Source organism: Bacillus rossius (assembly GCF_032445375.1).
Source record: "Bacillus rossius redtenbacheri isolate Brsri chromosome 4 unlocalized genomic scaffold, Brsri_v3 Brsri_v3_scf4_2, whole genome shotgun sequence".
Classification (NCBI taxonomy): domain Eukaryota; kingdom Metazoa; phylum Arthropoda; class Insecta; order Phasmatodea; family Bacillidae; genus Bacillus; species Bacillus rossius.
The window spans coordinates 51,800,067-51,817,840 of NW_026962011.1; the positions used below are offsets into that span (position 1 = coordinate 51,800,067).

Sequence of the window (17,774 nt, forward strand, 5' to 3'; positions counted from 1 at the left end):
CGCATCTCTTTTGTCTACTTGTGTTTACAAACAGTGACTATTGTTGTAATTGGTTTGATGTGCTTGTCATTTTTGTCCCATTTTGTTTCTATGAAAATAATACATTAAAAACATTAAATATAACAAAAAAGAACATTTGAAGGGCTAGGCGGCTTACTTAGCGTAATAGAAATAACGTCAATAATGAGTGGCAAATCAAAAATGTAAGTACTAATTAACAGTTACTTCAAGTTCTTCGAATTATGCTAACAAATAAATTTTTAAGACTATTATTTGACTTTAATTTTATTTGTAATTTTATTAAATGGTACTAAATTTCCTGGGAACACACCTGTTGTCATTTGTTTGTGTTAACATGAAAAGTACAAGTTTACAATATTGATTGTGATCACCACACACACGTATTCAACAGCAATTATTCCATATCACGCATCCAAGTTTATTACTTGAGCCTAATGGCATGATCCTGCACATTGATCCAGTGGTACATGGTGCTTGCTGTTTTTCTTTAGTACAGGGAGGAGGGTAAGTGAGAAGGCTTACTCTTCGTTGGTCAGGCCAGTGATGGAGTATGGGACCCCTGCCTAGTGACCGAGGTAAAGGAGCTGGAGAAGGTGCAGTGTAGAGCAGCGAGGTGGGTGATGGGTAAATGGCGTAGGGAAGGGCCAGAGGGGAAAATGCAGAGTCCAATGGATATGATTGAGTTGGGGTTGGGAAGAATTACAGGGGAGGAGAAGGGTGGAACGGATTTTCAGGCTGCTTAAGGTGATAAAGGCTGAGCAGGGATGGGGAGACAGCTGGGAATTAGGGTACAAGAGGTGGGTACAAAGGATACAGAGATCACGGGTGTGAGCTCCAGAGGGTATGGAGATGAAAGAAAAGAGGGAGGGCCTTCCTTGTGAGGACAGCAGTGGCGTAGCAGGCGGGGGGCAGGGATGGCCCCCGCCGGGGGCGCCGGAGCAGGGGGGCGCTGCCGCAATGATTTTGCGGTTACTGAACGCTCCCCCCTCTGTTTTAATCCAAGAGGGGGCACCATTTTCAAGTCTGGCGAGGGCGCCAGTCACCTTAGCTACGCCACTGGAGGACAGAGTAGGAGTGGAATGGGCTGAAGGAAGAAATGCCAGGGATGAGAGATGCAAGGGATCAGAGGAGTTGTCTCAAAAGGATGGTAGGAGAGAGAGAGAAAGGTGAGGACCCCTTGCCACCCGGTAAAAGCCCAATTGTGAGTGTAAATCAATCAAAAGATCTTGGACTTACTTATGAATATCACAATACAAACAAATTATATCAGGTCTCATGGAAAATTTTATCTTTCCTATACATTTTGCAATCACAATTCATTGTTATATCACAAGTTTTTGTTATGTCAAGGGTCTTTCAATGGATTAAATTAAAACAGCAAGTATCATGTACCACATGATCAGTGTATTAGATCATGCCATCAGGGTGAAAGGATAAACTTGGATACGTGATTTGGAACTGTTATCTATTTTTCTAACTTACAAATGTAAGTTATATGTAATAATTATGAAATATTACATTTGTTTCTCTCTTACAGACCCCAATTTTCACATTTCAATTTGTACCAGTTTACAATTATCTGCTTTTCATCTGTTTGACTTTATTCTGAAGTTTTACAACTATCACTTAACGATAGAGGAGGTGATTGGTTGAGTTGTCGGAACACTCGCCTCCCACCAAAGTGATCTGGTTTCAATTACCATCGGGGCCAAACCTGAAGTTTTCACAAGTGGGAAATGTGGCGGATGTTTCCGTGGCGTGTGGGTTTTCTCGGAGTGCTCTCGTTTGCCCCACCCATTCATTCCATCTCATGTCACGCATTCTCCGGTGTTGGCCTGAAGACAGGTCTGTCCGTCGGATAGGGCAGCCAGCTCCTATGACTGTCAGATCCATTCCTTCCATGTAGACCCTGACATAGTTGCTCATTTATTAGATCTTTTTCAACACCTCGCTATTAGCCGATATTTTTTTGCTTATTCCATGTTCTGCCAGCTCAGTATGTTGGGTAAGCGGAATTCTGCTGTGTACCTAAGTTATGTAAACACTTTAGTATTTACTGCTTCAAAATTTGTTATGAGTGCAAAATTATTTAATGCTGTTTACTGTATATGAACTGAAGCCTACCAAACTACAAATTATAAAAATGAAAATTGACCAATTCAGACACTGCCTAAATTTTTTTTGACGTGATAACTTCTTATAAATCAATGAACGCCAGCTGCAAGCACGAAAAAGCATGACTCATTTTAATGTTCCACCTGAGCCGAGCGTGCAAGAACCGGCCAACCACCGTGCGAGAAAATCTTCTATAATATCAAACAGGTTAAGGCGGGCTTTTTAACTAATTGTTTGTGATTATATTTAAACAAATTATTTAAATTAAAACTGTAAATAATATTTGAAAATTAAAAAGTATTTAATTTTTTATCAATGTTTTCTTATGACGTTATCACGTAAAATTATCGTCCGTAAATCGACTTTACAGACAACCCCTTTTTTCCAATGTGTTTTCAGGTGTAAAAGTGGTATATTTATTTGAAATTATAGTTTAAAAAACCCACATTTTTTAATACCTAGTTACATATTTAATTTATTATTATTGAATGAAAATTGTTATTAAAAAATATTTTTTGATTAAAATTTTAAGTGATACACATTCTCATTTCTTACTGTGATTATTTTTTTTCTTACAATGTTTATTTCTTTATTTATGTTACTTTTCAGCCTGGTTTGTGGGGATGTGAATGGAAAGTTCAAAACTTTGTTCACCAAAGTTGAACGTGTCAACAAGAAACAAGGACCATTTGCTTTCCTACTTTGTGTTGGTAATTTTTTCGGTGATTCTGCGGACAACTGGAAGCCCTATCATGATGGGAAACTGACTGGTACGTAAGTGCCTTATTTTAATTTATTGTAGACCTTTTTGTTGCATAGTTGTGAGGGAGGTTTAGCTTTCAACATCAGTCTTGTTTGGAGTTAAATTGTTTATACTTACAGTAAGTGTATGTCAGTTCCTTATAACTTGAATGTTTATACGTAGTTCTTTTTAAATTAAATTGAGTGACACTTTGGTGAGACTGGTGATTATCAATAATATTGGCTATTCTGTTTTATTAATTGCAAACCAATCTCATGGTTAATAGGGACGATGATGCAGGTGCGATAATAAATTTGGCTGAAACTTGTATGAGCCTTTTTTGTTACGAATTTTGTCAGGAGACATGCATTACTAATAATTGCATTGAAGTGTTGACATATTGCTTTTCAAATTAACACAGCTATTTGAATAGTTATAATGTTAACTTGATTTCCATAATGTTTGCTGTAAGTATTTATGGGTAACTCACAGTTAGGGTAATTTTTGATAAAATTTGCCTCAGTCTGTAAAAAAATATATATTTAATCAAGACATTTAAATTTAAGTTCTTTAGGGGACACCATATTGTAATTTTGTGTGATTTTAATGTTATATGCTTCGTAAAAAAAAAGGTACCTAGTGTAATAGTGTAGTTTTGACAGTGTGGTAAATGTTTTTGTTTTTCACAGTGCCAATCACTACGTATATCCTCGGTCCCAGGAGTCCAGAACAGCTCAAGTTCTTTCCCGACATCAATGGCTGTGAACTTGCTACGAATGTCAGTTACCTAGGTAAGATATTTGAGGCGCCCGCCTCGTCAGGGGTGTATGTGTGTTAGTGAGGCGGGATGATAAGTGCGACGCTCGCTGGTGCTTCTAGCGCGGTGTCTCCTCTGGACTGGCGCGCTGTCTTCTCGTCGTGCATAGCACAACTATGAAAGGTGGTGGGAAAATTAAGATGAAGGTGTAATACAAGTCCCTTGAGTGCTTTCGAGATACTTTACTGGGTGTTTCATGTCTAAATATTATTCTGAAAACAAGCATTTTAATAACTTTTACCCTCCTGAAAATACAGTTTGAAAATGAAGTACGGAAACAAAACTATTCGTCCCCCCCTTCTGTGTATTCTCAAATACTTTTCTTAAACTGACCCCGCTCTCATATCTTCAGCAGTTTTCAAATTGTGTGGTTTCTCTGAAGCTCTGCAAACCGTGTAGACGGGGGGAACTCATTGGCTGTTTTGTTTGGCCCTAAGGCACGGTTTACATTGATTATGTATTTTGATCAACATACTGAGCTGGCAGAACATAGAATAGAATTTGTTAGTGAAGTAAATATTGGCGATAAATAAAACTGTGTAGTTGAATCTTTAATCGGGCCGTCCTTTACGAAGCCAATCGCAACAATGTAACTGATGTGGTAACGCGCGAGTGTAATCGAGTGAATGAGAGCGATGTCTCGCGCCGGCAGGCAAGCGAGGGGTGATCACCACCAGCTCGGGACTGCGAGTGGCGTACGTGAGCGGCGCAGAGTCGGACGGCAAGGAGCACGCGGAGCACCTGTTCTCCGACGCCGACGTGACGTCCGTGAGGGACGCCAGCCTCCGGGGCAAGCCGAGCTTCAGGGGCGTCGACATCCTGGCCAGCTCCGCCTGGCCCAAGGACATCGTGCACGTCAACGTGGTGAGTGGTCTGGCACGCACTCGGCAGATCGGCGAGCCTTCGTCTCCAACTTCTCAATCCCGATTGTGTCCTCTGAAATAATTTAAATCGCCCCTCACTGAAGGTTCCATAATCTGCGCCCCTAGTTTCTTGAAATTTCCCGTACCTAGGTGTTAACAAATTATTGAAAGAGTCAAATTGGTACTATTTATGATTTGGATGAGATCATCGTAAATTTTTGACATCAATGTTTCTTTTTTTTTCTTGCTTAAAGCCGTACATTGTGAACTGTGACCGCCATTCAAGTGATAATCAGATTTTGTTTAACTATCGCATGAACGTGCTTTTTGTAGCTGGGTTATTTGGAAGATGAGATAATGTAACTATTCTTTACAAGAATAACCGATGAACATTTAATGAGGGTTAACGGCATTCATCCAAATTAGTTTAAGTTTGGTCTTTGAACGTTTCTATGTTAATTAGTTGCATGAAATTATTTTCCTGTATTTTTTTCTATGTTTTTATTTTTAGTAAAATTGAGTTCTGGTCATTATTCTTTGACAAAAAGGAACTACTTACTTGAATAATCTAAATACATTCATCAGTAACAGCCATTGGACAGAGAACTAAATATTAAGGAATGATTGTTTTTTCAGTTAACTGTGTTTGTCTGTGTTGTCCACAATACCTGTTTAGTTTTTAGTTTTATTGTTGAAGCCATCTGTGCGCTGTGTTGTCTTGGGTGAATTGTATTAAATAAAAATTATATTGTTTTGTGCTCAAGAAGTAACAACTCTGTCATATAGTCTTTGACTGACATTACTCACTTTATATTCGTATTTTGCAGTTTGTCTGGCACACATGCACACATGAATAATTAAATTTTTTTAAATGTATTTATGCCATATTGCCACGTAAGCCATATCAGTACTTCACAGTCAATACGCAAACACTTAAAAAATGCTAATTTCACAATAATATACACTTATTTATGAAACAATAGATAATAATTTTTCTAGCCCTGCATATACACAATTTAATTCAGTTGTACTTGTAACCCTATAAAATTCTATTCCTTTATGTAGGTAGTAAGTGTTTCAGAAAATAGGATTTGTAGCTTTAAATGTTTTTTCTTTCAACTGTAGTTTTTCTGATGTTCAAATGACATTATATAGTATTTATTTTTGTTTTAGGACCTTCAGCAGAGCTCACACTCGTGGAAATTGTCGTGGCTTGCTAATCAGATTAAACCACGTTACTATTTTTGCCCTTCAAATACGGTATATTACGAACGACCACCATACAGGTAAGGTTTCAGTAGGATAAAAAATCTACAGCAGTTTTAATTTTTCATCTTTGTGTTAAAATGAAATAGTTTTAAAACTATGAATTAACTATCATTACTTTTTTTTGACCGAAACAACACTCCACTTAGTATTTCAATTTCTGACGCCTGATTTTTTTGTGGAACAGTAGAGATAACAGGTATCGAGACACATATCTTAAGCATTTACTAATTTGGAATTGTGGTAGGTACACAATAGATTCAGTTCAGTAGACCTGCTTAGTAAAGAAGACCTCCAAATGCTATCATATTAAAAGTTAAACTTTGCGTTTAGGAACTAATAGTTCCAAAATTCTAAAGAAACTAGTCATAAGCATCAGTGACATACAGATTGGATTTTGACCTCATAAATTACATGTAGAGATTTATTTTTAAAGAGTTATTTTATCCATACCTCTTTTATCCATTCACTTATGTGAACATAAGAAGCTTATTAAAATGTATTGAAATAGCTTTCATATTTTACTTAGGTATGAATAAAATTACAACCACCAATTGATTACTGTTATTTATTGTTGTATTGCTAAATATAAGGAAACATGTTTGTATTGGTTATAAAAATTATTATTATTATTTTTTATTATTATTCTAAAGAGCGTAGCCTATAGTTTAGATTGAAGGAGTTTCCTTTTTTTTTCCTCAGTATAGGTTGTTGTGCCATGTTTTGGGTGAATTTATTGTGATGTGTGTTAAAAAAAAATCTTTTAAATCTGTTTATATTGTTCATAAATTATATAGCTGATCTAGTAAAATAGTTAATTTATATATTTTCTGTTTATATTTTTTTAATTTTAAAATGTGATTGAGTGTTCAGAATGCTAAAATGTTTTTTTATAGAAAGTACATAAAGTTTAGTGAATTTGGTTATTGTTAGCCGCTCTGGCTTGTTTTCCTCGCAAGCAACCACAATTCTTCTGGCGACACTTCGATACACGCGACGAGATTCATCGCAGTGGCAGAAGTTGGCAACGCTTCAGACCAGAAGTGGCTCTACGCTGCGAACCTGGAGCCCATCGACAAGATGTCGGCGATGGAGCTGTACCAGGCGACGACGGACCAGACGGAGTGCCCTTTCTCCGGGAACATGTTGCTCCACAACTTGAACAAAACTCAGGTAAGCCTCCTCGCGCGGAGGTCACTAAAAACTGCCACACGTTAGCACGTCTCATTTTTTGATTATTGCTTCGGCTTCTTGTTTGTTGTTTGCTTTGAAACTTAGTGATATCTAATCATAAATATTACCATCTTTTTTTTTTCAGCTCAATGAATGGTGTTACGGAAACACTGGAAAGAGGAAATTTTACTGCATGTTCCCGTTGAGCGAAAATTGATTTCAGGTTGAACACACGTCGCAGTTCTTTTACGACATGAATCCCCCGAGAGAAGACGACGCGAGACGCAAGAGGTCGAGGAACGACGACGGAGGGCCGACTCGGAAGCAGAGGCCCGTCTTCGACCAAGGTGCTCGGAGGGTGTAGCGTACGGCAGTCCTTGCGACGGCTCAGTTGGGCTGTTTGCTGGTGGAGTCGGCAGTTCGTGCCAAGGCAGCTGTGCTTGGAAAACAAGAGCAAAGATTTTATTATTGTAGGGTGTTTCTTTTACTTTTTTCCTCCACAACATCCAAATTGCTGTTATTTTATTCCAGAGCGTAGAGTTGAAATGCTTAATTCAAGCACCACACCAGTAAAATCACAGATTTCATTTGTATATATCAATTATAAAGTATAATTTATTTATGTATGTAATTTATTACGAACGTGTATTTGTTTGATATCAATCCACGTAGCAGTAAAATAGTAACTTTCCATTGGTGTTGCAAACCACTGTGCACCTTTTGGGAAGACTGGGGGGCAGTGGTCTGCCAGTACTCAAAAAAATATTCCATATTTAAATATTTATGGATAGTTTGATATTCAGGTCAAACAATTCAAATTTTTTATTATTATTATTAGTATTATTATTATTATTATTATTATTATTATTATTATTTTCAAATTCTTACCAATAGATAGGTCTACACCATGTTATACTCATTCACAAAAAAAATGACTTGGAAAATAAAAATATTTAACATGTATATTGAGAAATTTAAATATGTTTACTGCAATATTATTCACACTTTGTTTTGTATTTAACAAATAATAAATGTGTATGGTTTTAAGTTATTAATAATATTCTATTTTATGTGTATAGCTAGATCAACAAAACTACTTTCAAACTTAAAATAATACTGGTTCAAGAAAATGTATTTTAAGGTTTCGTTGTGTATTTTTTTTAATTTTACATCTCTTTATTATGGTTCCATGTCTATTACACTCTTTTTTTTATTTTGCTTGATTTTGGATCAGTTTTTCTCGGACTCGTGTGAAGTGTGAAAAAAATATTTCACTCTATGTTAAAATTCAGTTTGAAAATTATTCAATAAACGTGAATGTTGTGATATTCTGTTCAAAATTTGATTCAAATGGGGGGGGGGGGGGGGGGGGGGGGGAACAGTATGGCCTAGTTGCTAGTTGGCTGCCCTGGCTCTAAATCATGTATCAAAATATACTGGTGGCAACACATCTACCTGGGGAAAAAAATCATGTACCAAAGTCACTGGGTTAAAGTAGCGAGTGAAACATTTGGTACCAACACAGCATTGATTTTGGTTTGTAATTTTGTTTCAGACAGCTGTTGGTTTTGTCTATCCAGTGCAGATGTTGAGAAACATTTGGTCATCAGCATTGGAGAAGAGGTACAATTTAAGCATCGTGGATAGTGTAGGCTACATTGATCCATGGGCTAGCTGTGTAGTGTGAATAATGCTAGGCTTTTTAGAAAATGTTGTTCAAGCACTTTGGCAACATTGATCACTAATCTTTTAGATTAAAAAAATGGCATGAATTTCACATATTTTACAATACACTTATTGTGTGCATTTTTTACCTTGGAAAAACCTAGTCACATTACAATGTGGTCTTGTTGGCTTCGTCACTTCTGCCGTATTCCGGGAATCACCAGTCGACGAGACAACACATTATAATGTTTTACTAAGTGACATGGTGTTTCCCTAGGCAAAATCGCCCAGAAATAAGATGTACGTATTGTTAATATTTTATAAAATTTAATATATATTATTTGTGTGATGTTTCTAAAGAAATAGGCCATAAATAGTAAATATTACTTACATTTATTCTTTTTCCCAAATACATGTCACTTTATGTTATGTAGCCTAATGCACATTCAATTTAGTTTTCTCATTGCATAACAAAGGATAACAAATACTATAGCACTTTTTTGACAATAGCATCTGCTGTCAAAAAAGTTCTCTTCTATCCCAAATATAGTATACGTAGTAGGTAATTAAGAACATTAAAACATATTACATAAATATTTGATCCTTAATTTTTCAATATGTATTGATAGATAAATTATTGTATGAATGAATGAATGAATGAGTCAATCAAGCTTAACATGTCACCAACATTGAGGTCATTAGAGATTATGAGGGTTGATGATATTAGGTTGGAGCATTGACAGATTGCATTAGTAAGGAAAACGGAAGTACAGAACCCTGAGAAGACCCACTAATCAAAAATCTGGGTTAGACCCTGCTGTGAATTGAACTTGAATCACCTTCGTAAGAGACAATGATCTGACCATGTAAACACCTTAGCCCCAAAAGATCAATGAGAAGTATAAATCTTTATTTTAATCTTAATTTGATAATGGATTTTTTTATTTTATATATTTTTTGACGTGATAACGTCTTATAAATCGATGAACGCCGGCTGCGCGCACGAAAAATTGTCACGTTCCGCCTGAGCCGAGCGTGCAAGAACCGGCCAACCACCGTGCGAGAAAATCTTCTATAATATCAAACAGGTTAAGGCAGGCTTTTTAACTAATTCTTCGTGATTAGTATATTTAAACAAATTATTTAAGTTAAATTTGCAAAAACTGTTAAATAATATTTGAAAATTAAAAAGTATGCAATTTTTCATCAACGTTTTCTTATGACGTTATCACATAAAATTATCGTCCGTAAACCAGCTTTACAGACATCCCCCTTTTTTTATTTTTCACTAAGCATTGTTTATTAAAATTAATAGTAGACTATCACTAGATTTGATTAACTATTTAAAAACAAAGAGCGCATGTAACTTAGTAGACATGATGGAAGTGAAACTTCTTTGGAAATTCAAAACTCGACTCATTAAGTAGATTGTAAGGGGTAAAGCGGCAGAGAGAGAGAAACAGAGAAAGATCATTTTCTTAAAAACCTATAGTGTTAATAGGATTTAAGGAAAGTATTTAAAGAATCAAAATAACATTATAGTGAAAATACCTAACAGTTAAATTTTTTAATTTATTTCCTCGATATTTACACTAATGTTGATATTATAGCTTTATGGTAACTAAAATATGAAACTTACATAAGCAACTGTTCACACATTGTTTACAATATTTTAAACGTAGCTTACCTAACCTATAGTTTTTTAAATGTCAACCTAATCCAATCAAATCATTTAACTGTTAACTATTGGTTAACTACTTAAAATATCGAAATGCCATTTTACACAATGATTAGAAACAGTGCGGTTTTTTTTTTTGATCAAGTACCTATCCCTGCCCTTTTTGCATCAGAAAGGTTTCATGAAAACATTGCACTAAAATTCGACCTTGAATTTTCACTCCATTCACGTCCAATTAAGTTTCACTTCAAAAATGAGTCCCTACTTTCGTGTTGATTAATTTTTTGTGTTTATATTTAGTAAGTTTACATTCCAGGTATATTAACTAAGTAATAGTTATTTTTTTAAAAGAAAACCATCATAAACAAATGTTAGTAACATATGTAAAGTACATTCAAGGTTACACTTATTTTATTTTTGTTTGTTTTCAGGCGTACTTGGCACTGGCGAAAGGTGGCCTTGTCCCGGATCACCTGCTCATTCTGCCGGTGACTCACCACCAGTCCCTGTCTGATGTTCCAGAAGCAGTGACGAAAGAGATAAAAAAGTATCCTTTGCTCACTTTGAAGTTTTATATTGCTCAGGGTACACTTGAAAACTACAGTGACAGATTCAGTATTAATAAAAGTTTACCTGGAGCATACTGAAAATTTCCATTTCATGCTGTTTGCTTTCAATTTTTTTTTTCCTATTGGTGGGAATGATAGATTTTGTATGATTGTGGATATATCCTTCCAATACTCCCCCTGATAGAATACATTTGGGAGATAGGTGGGTCTAGATTTAGTTTCACGACTTATCCTTAGCGACGGCACAGACTCCATAAGTCTAGGCAGTAGAGGAACCATGTTAGCGTTTGTCTGGAGTAATTTTCAGGAAACTGTGGATGGTCAAAATTAAGATGGATGAACCATGATTCAAACCTGGTTTCTTCCTGGTATGAGTCCAATGTTTTACCATCGTGCTACCTTGCTCTGTAACCATTGTGGAAGATTGGAAGTGAAATTAATGTCTTTTCAGTTCTTTATCATAGAAATCTACCTAAAATAACAGTATTGCTAAATTCACTGTGGATGCAAACTACATCTGTATTGCTTAATTAAGTATCAGTGGATTTTTATTTTGTTTTAAAAATTGTAAATGAGGGGAAAAAGGTGGGGAGGAATAATATTGAATGTAAGTTTGTCTCTGTTAGGTATTTTTGTTGTAACTGGGTGCTGCTGTTATGACCTTACGAGTTGTTATAAGCAAAAGAAGCTTTTTTTTTTTCAAATCTGTAACTAATCAAAGTATTCAAAAATGGTGTCCTTAAACATAAATATTTAATTGGAACCTGAATCAAGCCCAGAAGCTTTGCAAAGGTTTGGTTGTTGAAAATTCAGTTCAGTGAAATAAAAATGACTCAGATAATTGAAAATATTTTTGTCTATCATGTTTATTTTGCACGTGACATTAAAATCTTTTGAATTTAGCTTCAAGCTATGGAATTCTTCCTTAATGAGTATCATGTTTAAATCTGCTTTAAAATCGTACTTCCGTACGCAGAACAAGGTTCCAGTGTTTTACGAGAGGAACTACAAGACATCTCACTTGCAGATTCAAGTTGTTCCCATTGACATAGATTTGTCAGACAGGCTGAAAGAAGTATTCCAGGTATGCACATCTTTAATGTTTGTAAACATGGCAATACTGCTTTATGGGATTGGTATGTTCTGTGAATTTTTTTTCCTTGTTTAAGTTTAGCTTTCAGTTTTTTCTAGTAACTGTTTTCTAGCCATTTTTTTTAAGTCCACTTGCACAGTCATGGTTTCAAGTAAATGAAAGTTTTAGTTTGTACAGTTTATTAACCTGACAGTGTATGCTTGGATTTTTCTTACCTGATTAATCAAAGCTGGCTTTAATGTTAGGCTACATATGATTCTGTATTAGTAATACATATGCTTAATATAACATAAATATATGTTAAGTAATTTTTTTTCCTAGTATTTGTTGGAAACTTGATGATAGGAGAACTATATATAAAATACACAGTGTTAACGATAGACTAAGCATTGCTAGCCTCTCTGATGTAAGGGTCACCGTACCATACTTTTAACTTTGGGTGTGGATTGCTAGTGGTTGATTGTCTAAGTATTCTTGCAGTACTTACACTCATTAGTGGAGCATTCATGCCTGAATCATGGAAATGATGTTATGCATTTGCGCTTCACACATGAGTCGTACATACAGCCCATGGGGGAAGGGTGGGTTTCAAAGTAGGGGAACCAAAATATTGAGTACCAGAAATCTTCACACCTCTAAGTGCTCTTCGAGTTTTAAGATACATAACTTTATTGTTTTTAAACTATTATCCTTCTTAATAATTTAAAATCACAGTAAATATGAATTTGCACAAATGTTATTGTTACAATCAAAATACGTACATTAAAAATGCAGCAATAAGAATCTTTTAATAACAGTTTTAAAAAAATCATTAATCTATCTCCTCTTCTCAATACGGCACTTTAAACAAGGCCTACGAAATAAAATTAATTTTAAAATGTCTTCTACGAAACCCTGATTTTCAGTTTACCATCAGTAAGCACGTGAGTTACTCTTAAAATTAAATAAATTTCGTCTTCAAATGTCCCTCTGTAGTAAGATTTAAAGAGAGACGTTTCAAACACACAGCCACGGTCGCAATGGCCGAATGCCGTTATCCACACGAGTCTGTCTCTGTGCTGCCTGCTCTGTCCTCCGCTTCGTGATATCCCCTCCACTGCTCGGATGGTCGGAGGAAACTACGCCAGTCCTCGGTTCCCTAGCACTGTATGATGCATGGGCTAGACGTGCCGAGGGGCGAGTTTACAGTCGTCACTACTGCTCAACAATCATTTTGCTTATTCAGGATCTTGAAGAAGTTTCCTGAAGTAAGTTGTTATAAAATCAATGTTTTTACTACACGCAAGACTTAAAACTACAGATTAATTCTTAATACACACTGGTTTGTTGTTGGCGCAACGGATGCGGAGCGCCGGCCTGGTTCCCCAGTCTGGCCACGTGGCTTCAGGTACAGTTTGAACACGCAAAGATAGCCGAGCTCCGAGTTTCAGTGTAGGAAACTGACAAGACAATGAATCGCTACGTTTGAGAGTTAAGAGAAGAATAAACGTTGTCTCAAAAATTGGGCATGTCTTCGACAACTAGCAATCATACTAAATAATGTATTCGAATAACATATTTAGAATTTAATTAAAAAGGGATTTTATCCCTTCTGGCAGTAGGAGAACAGACTGTTCCCTTGGATTCATTGAATAATAGACCCTGATACAGTCACAGTTTGTTCCATGATCTTGTATTCCAGGAAAGGAAAATCCATTAATCCTCATACTCATGCTACCATGTCACTTTATTGCATGGTTTGACTTAAAAAAAAATGTATTTATTAGAAAATCTATTTTTTCTGTTATGCAATTGAGTGAACATATTTAATGACAGAGGCAAAAGTAATTCAATCTGTTTTTAAAATGTTCAGATTTCTCATTAATTGCCATTCTTGGTGATTTTTCCATCTTTCCCATTTCCACTATGTTCGCGTGGGAAAAGGGAATGAAACTGCTTTGCAGGAGAGTGCGGAGGCTCAAGGCTTCGAACTGGACGAGCTCCCGCCTCACTCGAAGCTGGACCAGATAGCGCCACCGGGCACTCCGTACTTCTACGCGGAGCTGCCCACGGGCGAGAAGCTGTTCCACAGGGTCAAGAAGAACTTCCCCTTGCAGTTTGGCAGGTGCAGTCCACGCTCATTACAAGTTGTATTTAGAGAGTTATCAAAAACTGCAGGATTTGTGCATGGTGTACGACTACACTATCATACCTGCGAACGTCAAAGATTTGGTCGTTAGGCTCAATTTTTTTTTTTACTACCACTCATGCCCTCACCACTTTATGTGATTTTATCTTGCTTTTCGATGATTAAAATTCTTTTACTTTTCTGTGCTTACCTATTTGTTTCACAGAAACCAAAAACCATTAGTTGTGAAGACTTCAGAAGTGTATTTGGTGCAGGTTTGTATTTGAATGACTAGCACTGATAGCTATGGACAAGATTATACGGAACATTGCGATAAAGCCAAAATAACACATAATGCACGTTAATACACCATAAAGTACCAAAATACAGCCAAAAATCATCAAATAGATCAGCACATTTGATCAAAACTCAATTCAGATTACAAAGATATAATATTTTAATATATTAAATTCAATGAATGTAAATTATTTAGCATGGAGTTTGTAACAAAACGTATGTACAAGATAGATTGGAAAATAAAATTTACTTTTTTTTTGATTTTGCAACTGTTAATACCTAATTTTTATATTATGACATGGGTACATTTTTCAAACACACATATACTTGCTGATTTATTTTTATTGTTTCCAGTATTTGAAATTGTTAAAAATTATTATACTGTAATAAAGGCATCGTATATCAGTCAAAATTATGTACACTGTTTTGAAGTTATGGTCATTTAAAATTTAAGTCATATTTGTTCAATATGAATAAACCCAGTTCACATAAAATATAAACTGTAACACCAAAATCTCCCATTTTAAAAAACAAAATTGGCCTAAAAATAAAACCATAAAATCTTGTCTCAACTGATAGCATGATAGTTACTATAACCAAGTATCGAAGTAGGTTCGGTATAGATGGTAATCTCATGTCTCTCCTGACTCAAGCTTTGTGTGCTTTCATATTGTTTTGCGTTAGTCCATACTTTGTTTCGATATGCTAGGGTTTCTTTGTAAACATTTTCTAATGATACTAACTAAAGGATACTAAGTTGTGAATCTTGTTACTAATATTGCATATTCCACGATGTCGGAACATGAAAAAAAAAAAGCCACTAAATTCTATCACTACAAGACAACGTTCAGCAATATATACAGCCGCATTTCATGATGCTGCTTTGCTTAAAAGTGATAGCTATGTGTTTCACGCAGAATGCTGTTGTGATTTTTAAATAGCACACACTGTATGGTATGATGTGTGTAGCTGTTCACTAATTAGCACACCGACAATGAGTGGCCCCTCTAATCTAATAGAAACTATAAAAAAATAAAAAAAATAAGTTTGGCTAAGCCAGATTCACAGTACCCAGGAAAGAAACTTGAACAGAATGCTGATACACTAAGGGCTAGATGAGAACGGCTCAACAAAATGCTATTCTGAAAGTACACCAAGGAACAGAGACGTGTACAAAACTAAATTAAATTACGTGATGCAGCAAAATCTGAAAACAGAAACATTCAGCGTATTCTTAAATGCTTTTCTTAAAAACCTCTCTGCTTACTAAAGCAGTTTCAAAATTGTGGGTTTTTTTTGTTTATTTATTTTATATATATATATACACACACACGCACACGCACGCACGCACGCACGCGCACACACGCGCACACACACACACACACACACACACACACACACACACACATATATAAAAGCTCTGCACACCATATGTGTACCCAGGTTGGTAGAACCCTTAAATAATAGTTTTTGACTAAAAACTCGATACCAAGAAGGCATCTTTAGGGTCTTTTCTCTCCCCCTTAAAGTAAAACTGTTAAATTTAACGAGGCTAATAAAATTGTGTGTTGCTAAGGGTAACACTAGCTGCGGTGCATGTCAGTGTGAAAGGTAGTGAATGGGTGTTCTCTGACTTGCGATACTATGGTATGATATACAGATGGTTATCACCATAAGTTTATATCAAAATGTTTGCGGACTGTAAATCAAATTTCTTTGCTTTAAATGTGTGCATTTATTGCTCACTTTTTGTTTTCTGAATAGATAATAGAAATGTCTAGTTCAAAGACAAATTGTTCAACAGGAATGTACCGTTGTTTCAGGGAAGTTCTAGCCAGCAGCTCTCTACTCGACATGGAGGATCGGTCAGATTGGCGGGACTGCAAGATACCGAAAGAGGAAGAAACTGAGCAGGCAAAGCAATTCCGCAACGCCTTCCAGAAGTTTGATTTTACTGTCTGAATAAATGAATTTAATTTTAGTGTAACTGGTTTCACAATTTTAAATGAATCTCCTCAAGTCGTAATCCGGCATGCTTAGAAAAATTCATTGTACTTAATAAATTATAAACTAAAGTATGGTATTAGTGGGCAACTAGTGGCAGTATGCTTTGACATACCAATAAAAGTAACCGTATTACAGTTTAAACAACTTGAATAAGCCCTGTGTGAAAAACCTTGCAATTAGTGTGACAAAATATTGGCACATTAACACTAAAAAACGAAATACAGAAACTTAGCCAAACACTCCATAAGCATCCTAAAGACAATCGCCAATATAACTCAATATAACTCGTGAAAAGAACTTATTTTCCATTAACTGGTAGATATGACAAGAACATACTGAGTTACGAACTATGTAAGCAAATTGAAACGCAGAAAATTAAGTTTAGTGTATTCTCAATTTGATTAAAGTCAGTTTGAGAATTTCAGTACAATTCAAGGACTTTTTAAGACTTGAAAATTGAATATTTTTAAGTGGGGGGTAGCAGCCAGTCGGGGAGGGTCGGCGTGGTTGCCCCGGGCAATCGGAGCAGCGGGAGTGATCGTCCTGGTAAGGGGCAACGCGAGCACAGCCCACTCACGTGTTTAGGAAGAGAGGGGCCGACTGCTTTGGCACGGCACGTCGCACGTCAGTATTTGCAACTGATGATTATTAACACAGCTTTGACACAAAAATGCCAGCACAACCAATATTTTTGTGTGAGCAAAATCAAAACTATTTGTGATCATATTCACCTTGACAATATGTACGTTCTTTTTAACTTGTAAAATTGAACTTGGAAAAATTGTGAATTCAACTTGTTTACACCGAGGATAGCATCAGTATATGACAAGTGTTCTATAAGTCACACATCGGAGATGAAACTTGCTTAATCAACATTTTACAATTATTCCAACACGTGATATGCCTTCGTTATGACGGCTCACTGATGCAACAAGATTGCATGTCTCATGATGTTTCTTGAACTTCCATTTGGTCACGTCGCAGCAATGTACGTAAGTGAAGTGTTTCTCACTCGTCTTACCTCTCTTGTGTGTGCGTCACTGATCTGCTATCACCTGCATTGGCACACATTTAGAATCTGTGCTTCATGATGCCTGTGAATACTGGCAGATAAACATGTTGAGTATATTTTTATAAATAGGGTGTTTGGTACGAGGACGACATCATTTTTTGAAAGACTGGGGAGGTCATTGGCTAGTTATTACCCATAGACCCAATGTTCCAAGTGTCACGGTAATGGAGATTTTTTTTTAAATTTTATTTTGAACGTTACTTAAAATCTTGCCTCTAAGTCATCATAACTTTTGTGTGTGTTTGTAATAGCATGCAATAACTTTTGTTGTATTCTGCAATGTAATTTT

The 17,774-nt window shown here is 36.0% G+C and overlaps 1 protein-coding gene across 1 annotated transcript; it reads left to right on the top strand.

Annotated features, from left to right (window-relative positions):
- Positions 1-11: 11 nt before the first annotated feature.
- Positions 12-16,393, top strand: LOC134542158 (CWF19-like protein 1). Its single transcript, XM_063386179.1, has 12 exons — positions 12-203; positions 2,746-2,906; positions 3,568-3,669; positions 4,348-4,559; positions 5,732-5,844; positions 6,784-6,997; positions 7,221-7,344; positions 8,553-8,620; positions 10,772-10,887; positions 11,849-11,993; positions 13,946-14,106; positions 16,230-16,393. Exons 1-12 carry the CDS (start codon positions 184-186, stop codon positions 16,366-16,368), a joined length of 1,575 nt encoding a protein of 524 aa, XP_063242249.1. The 5' UTR covers positions 12-183; the 3' UTR covers positions 16,369-16,393.
- Positions 16,394-17,774: the final 1,381 nt, after the last annotated feature.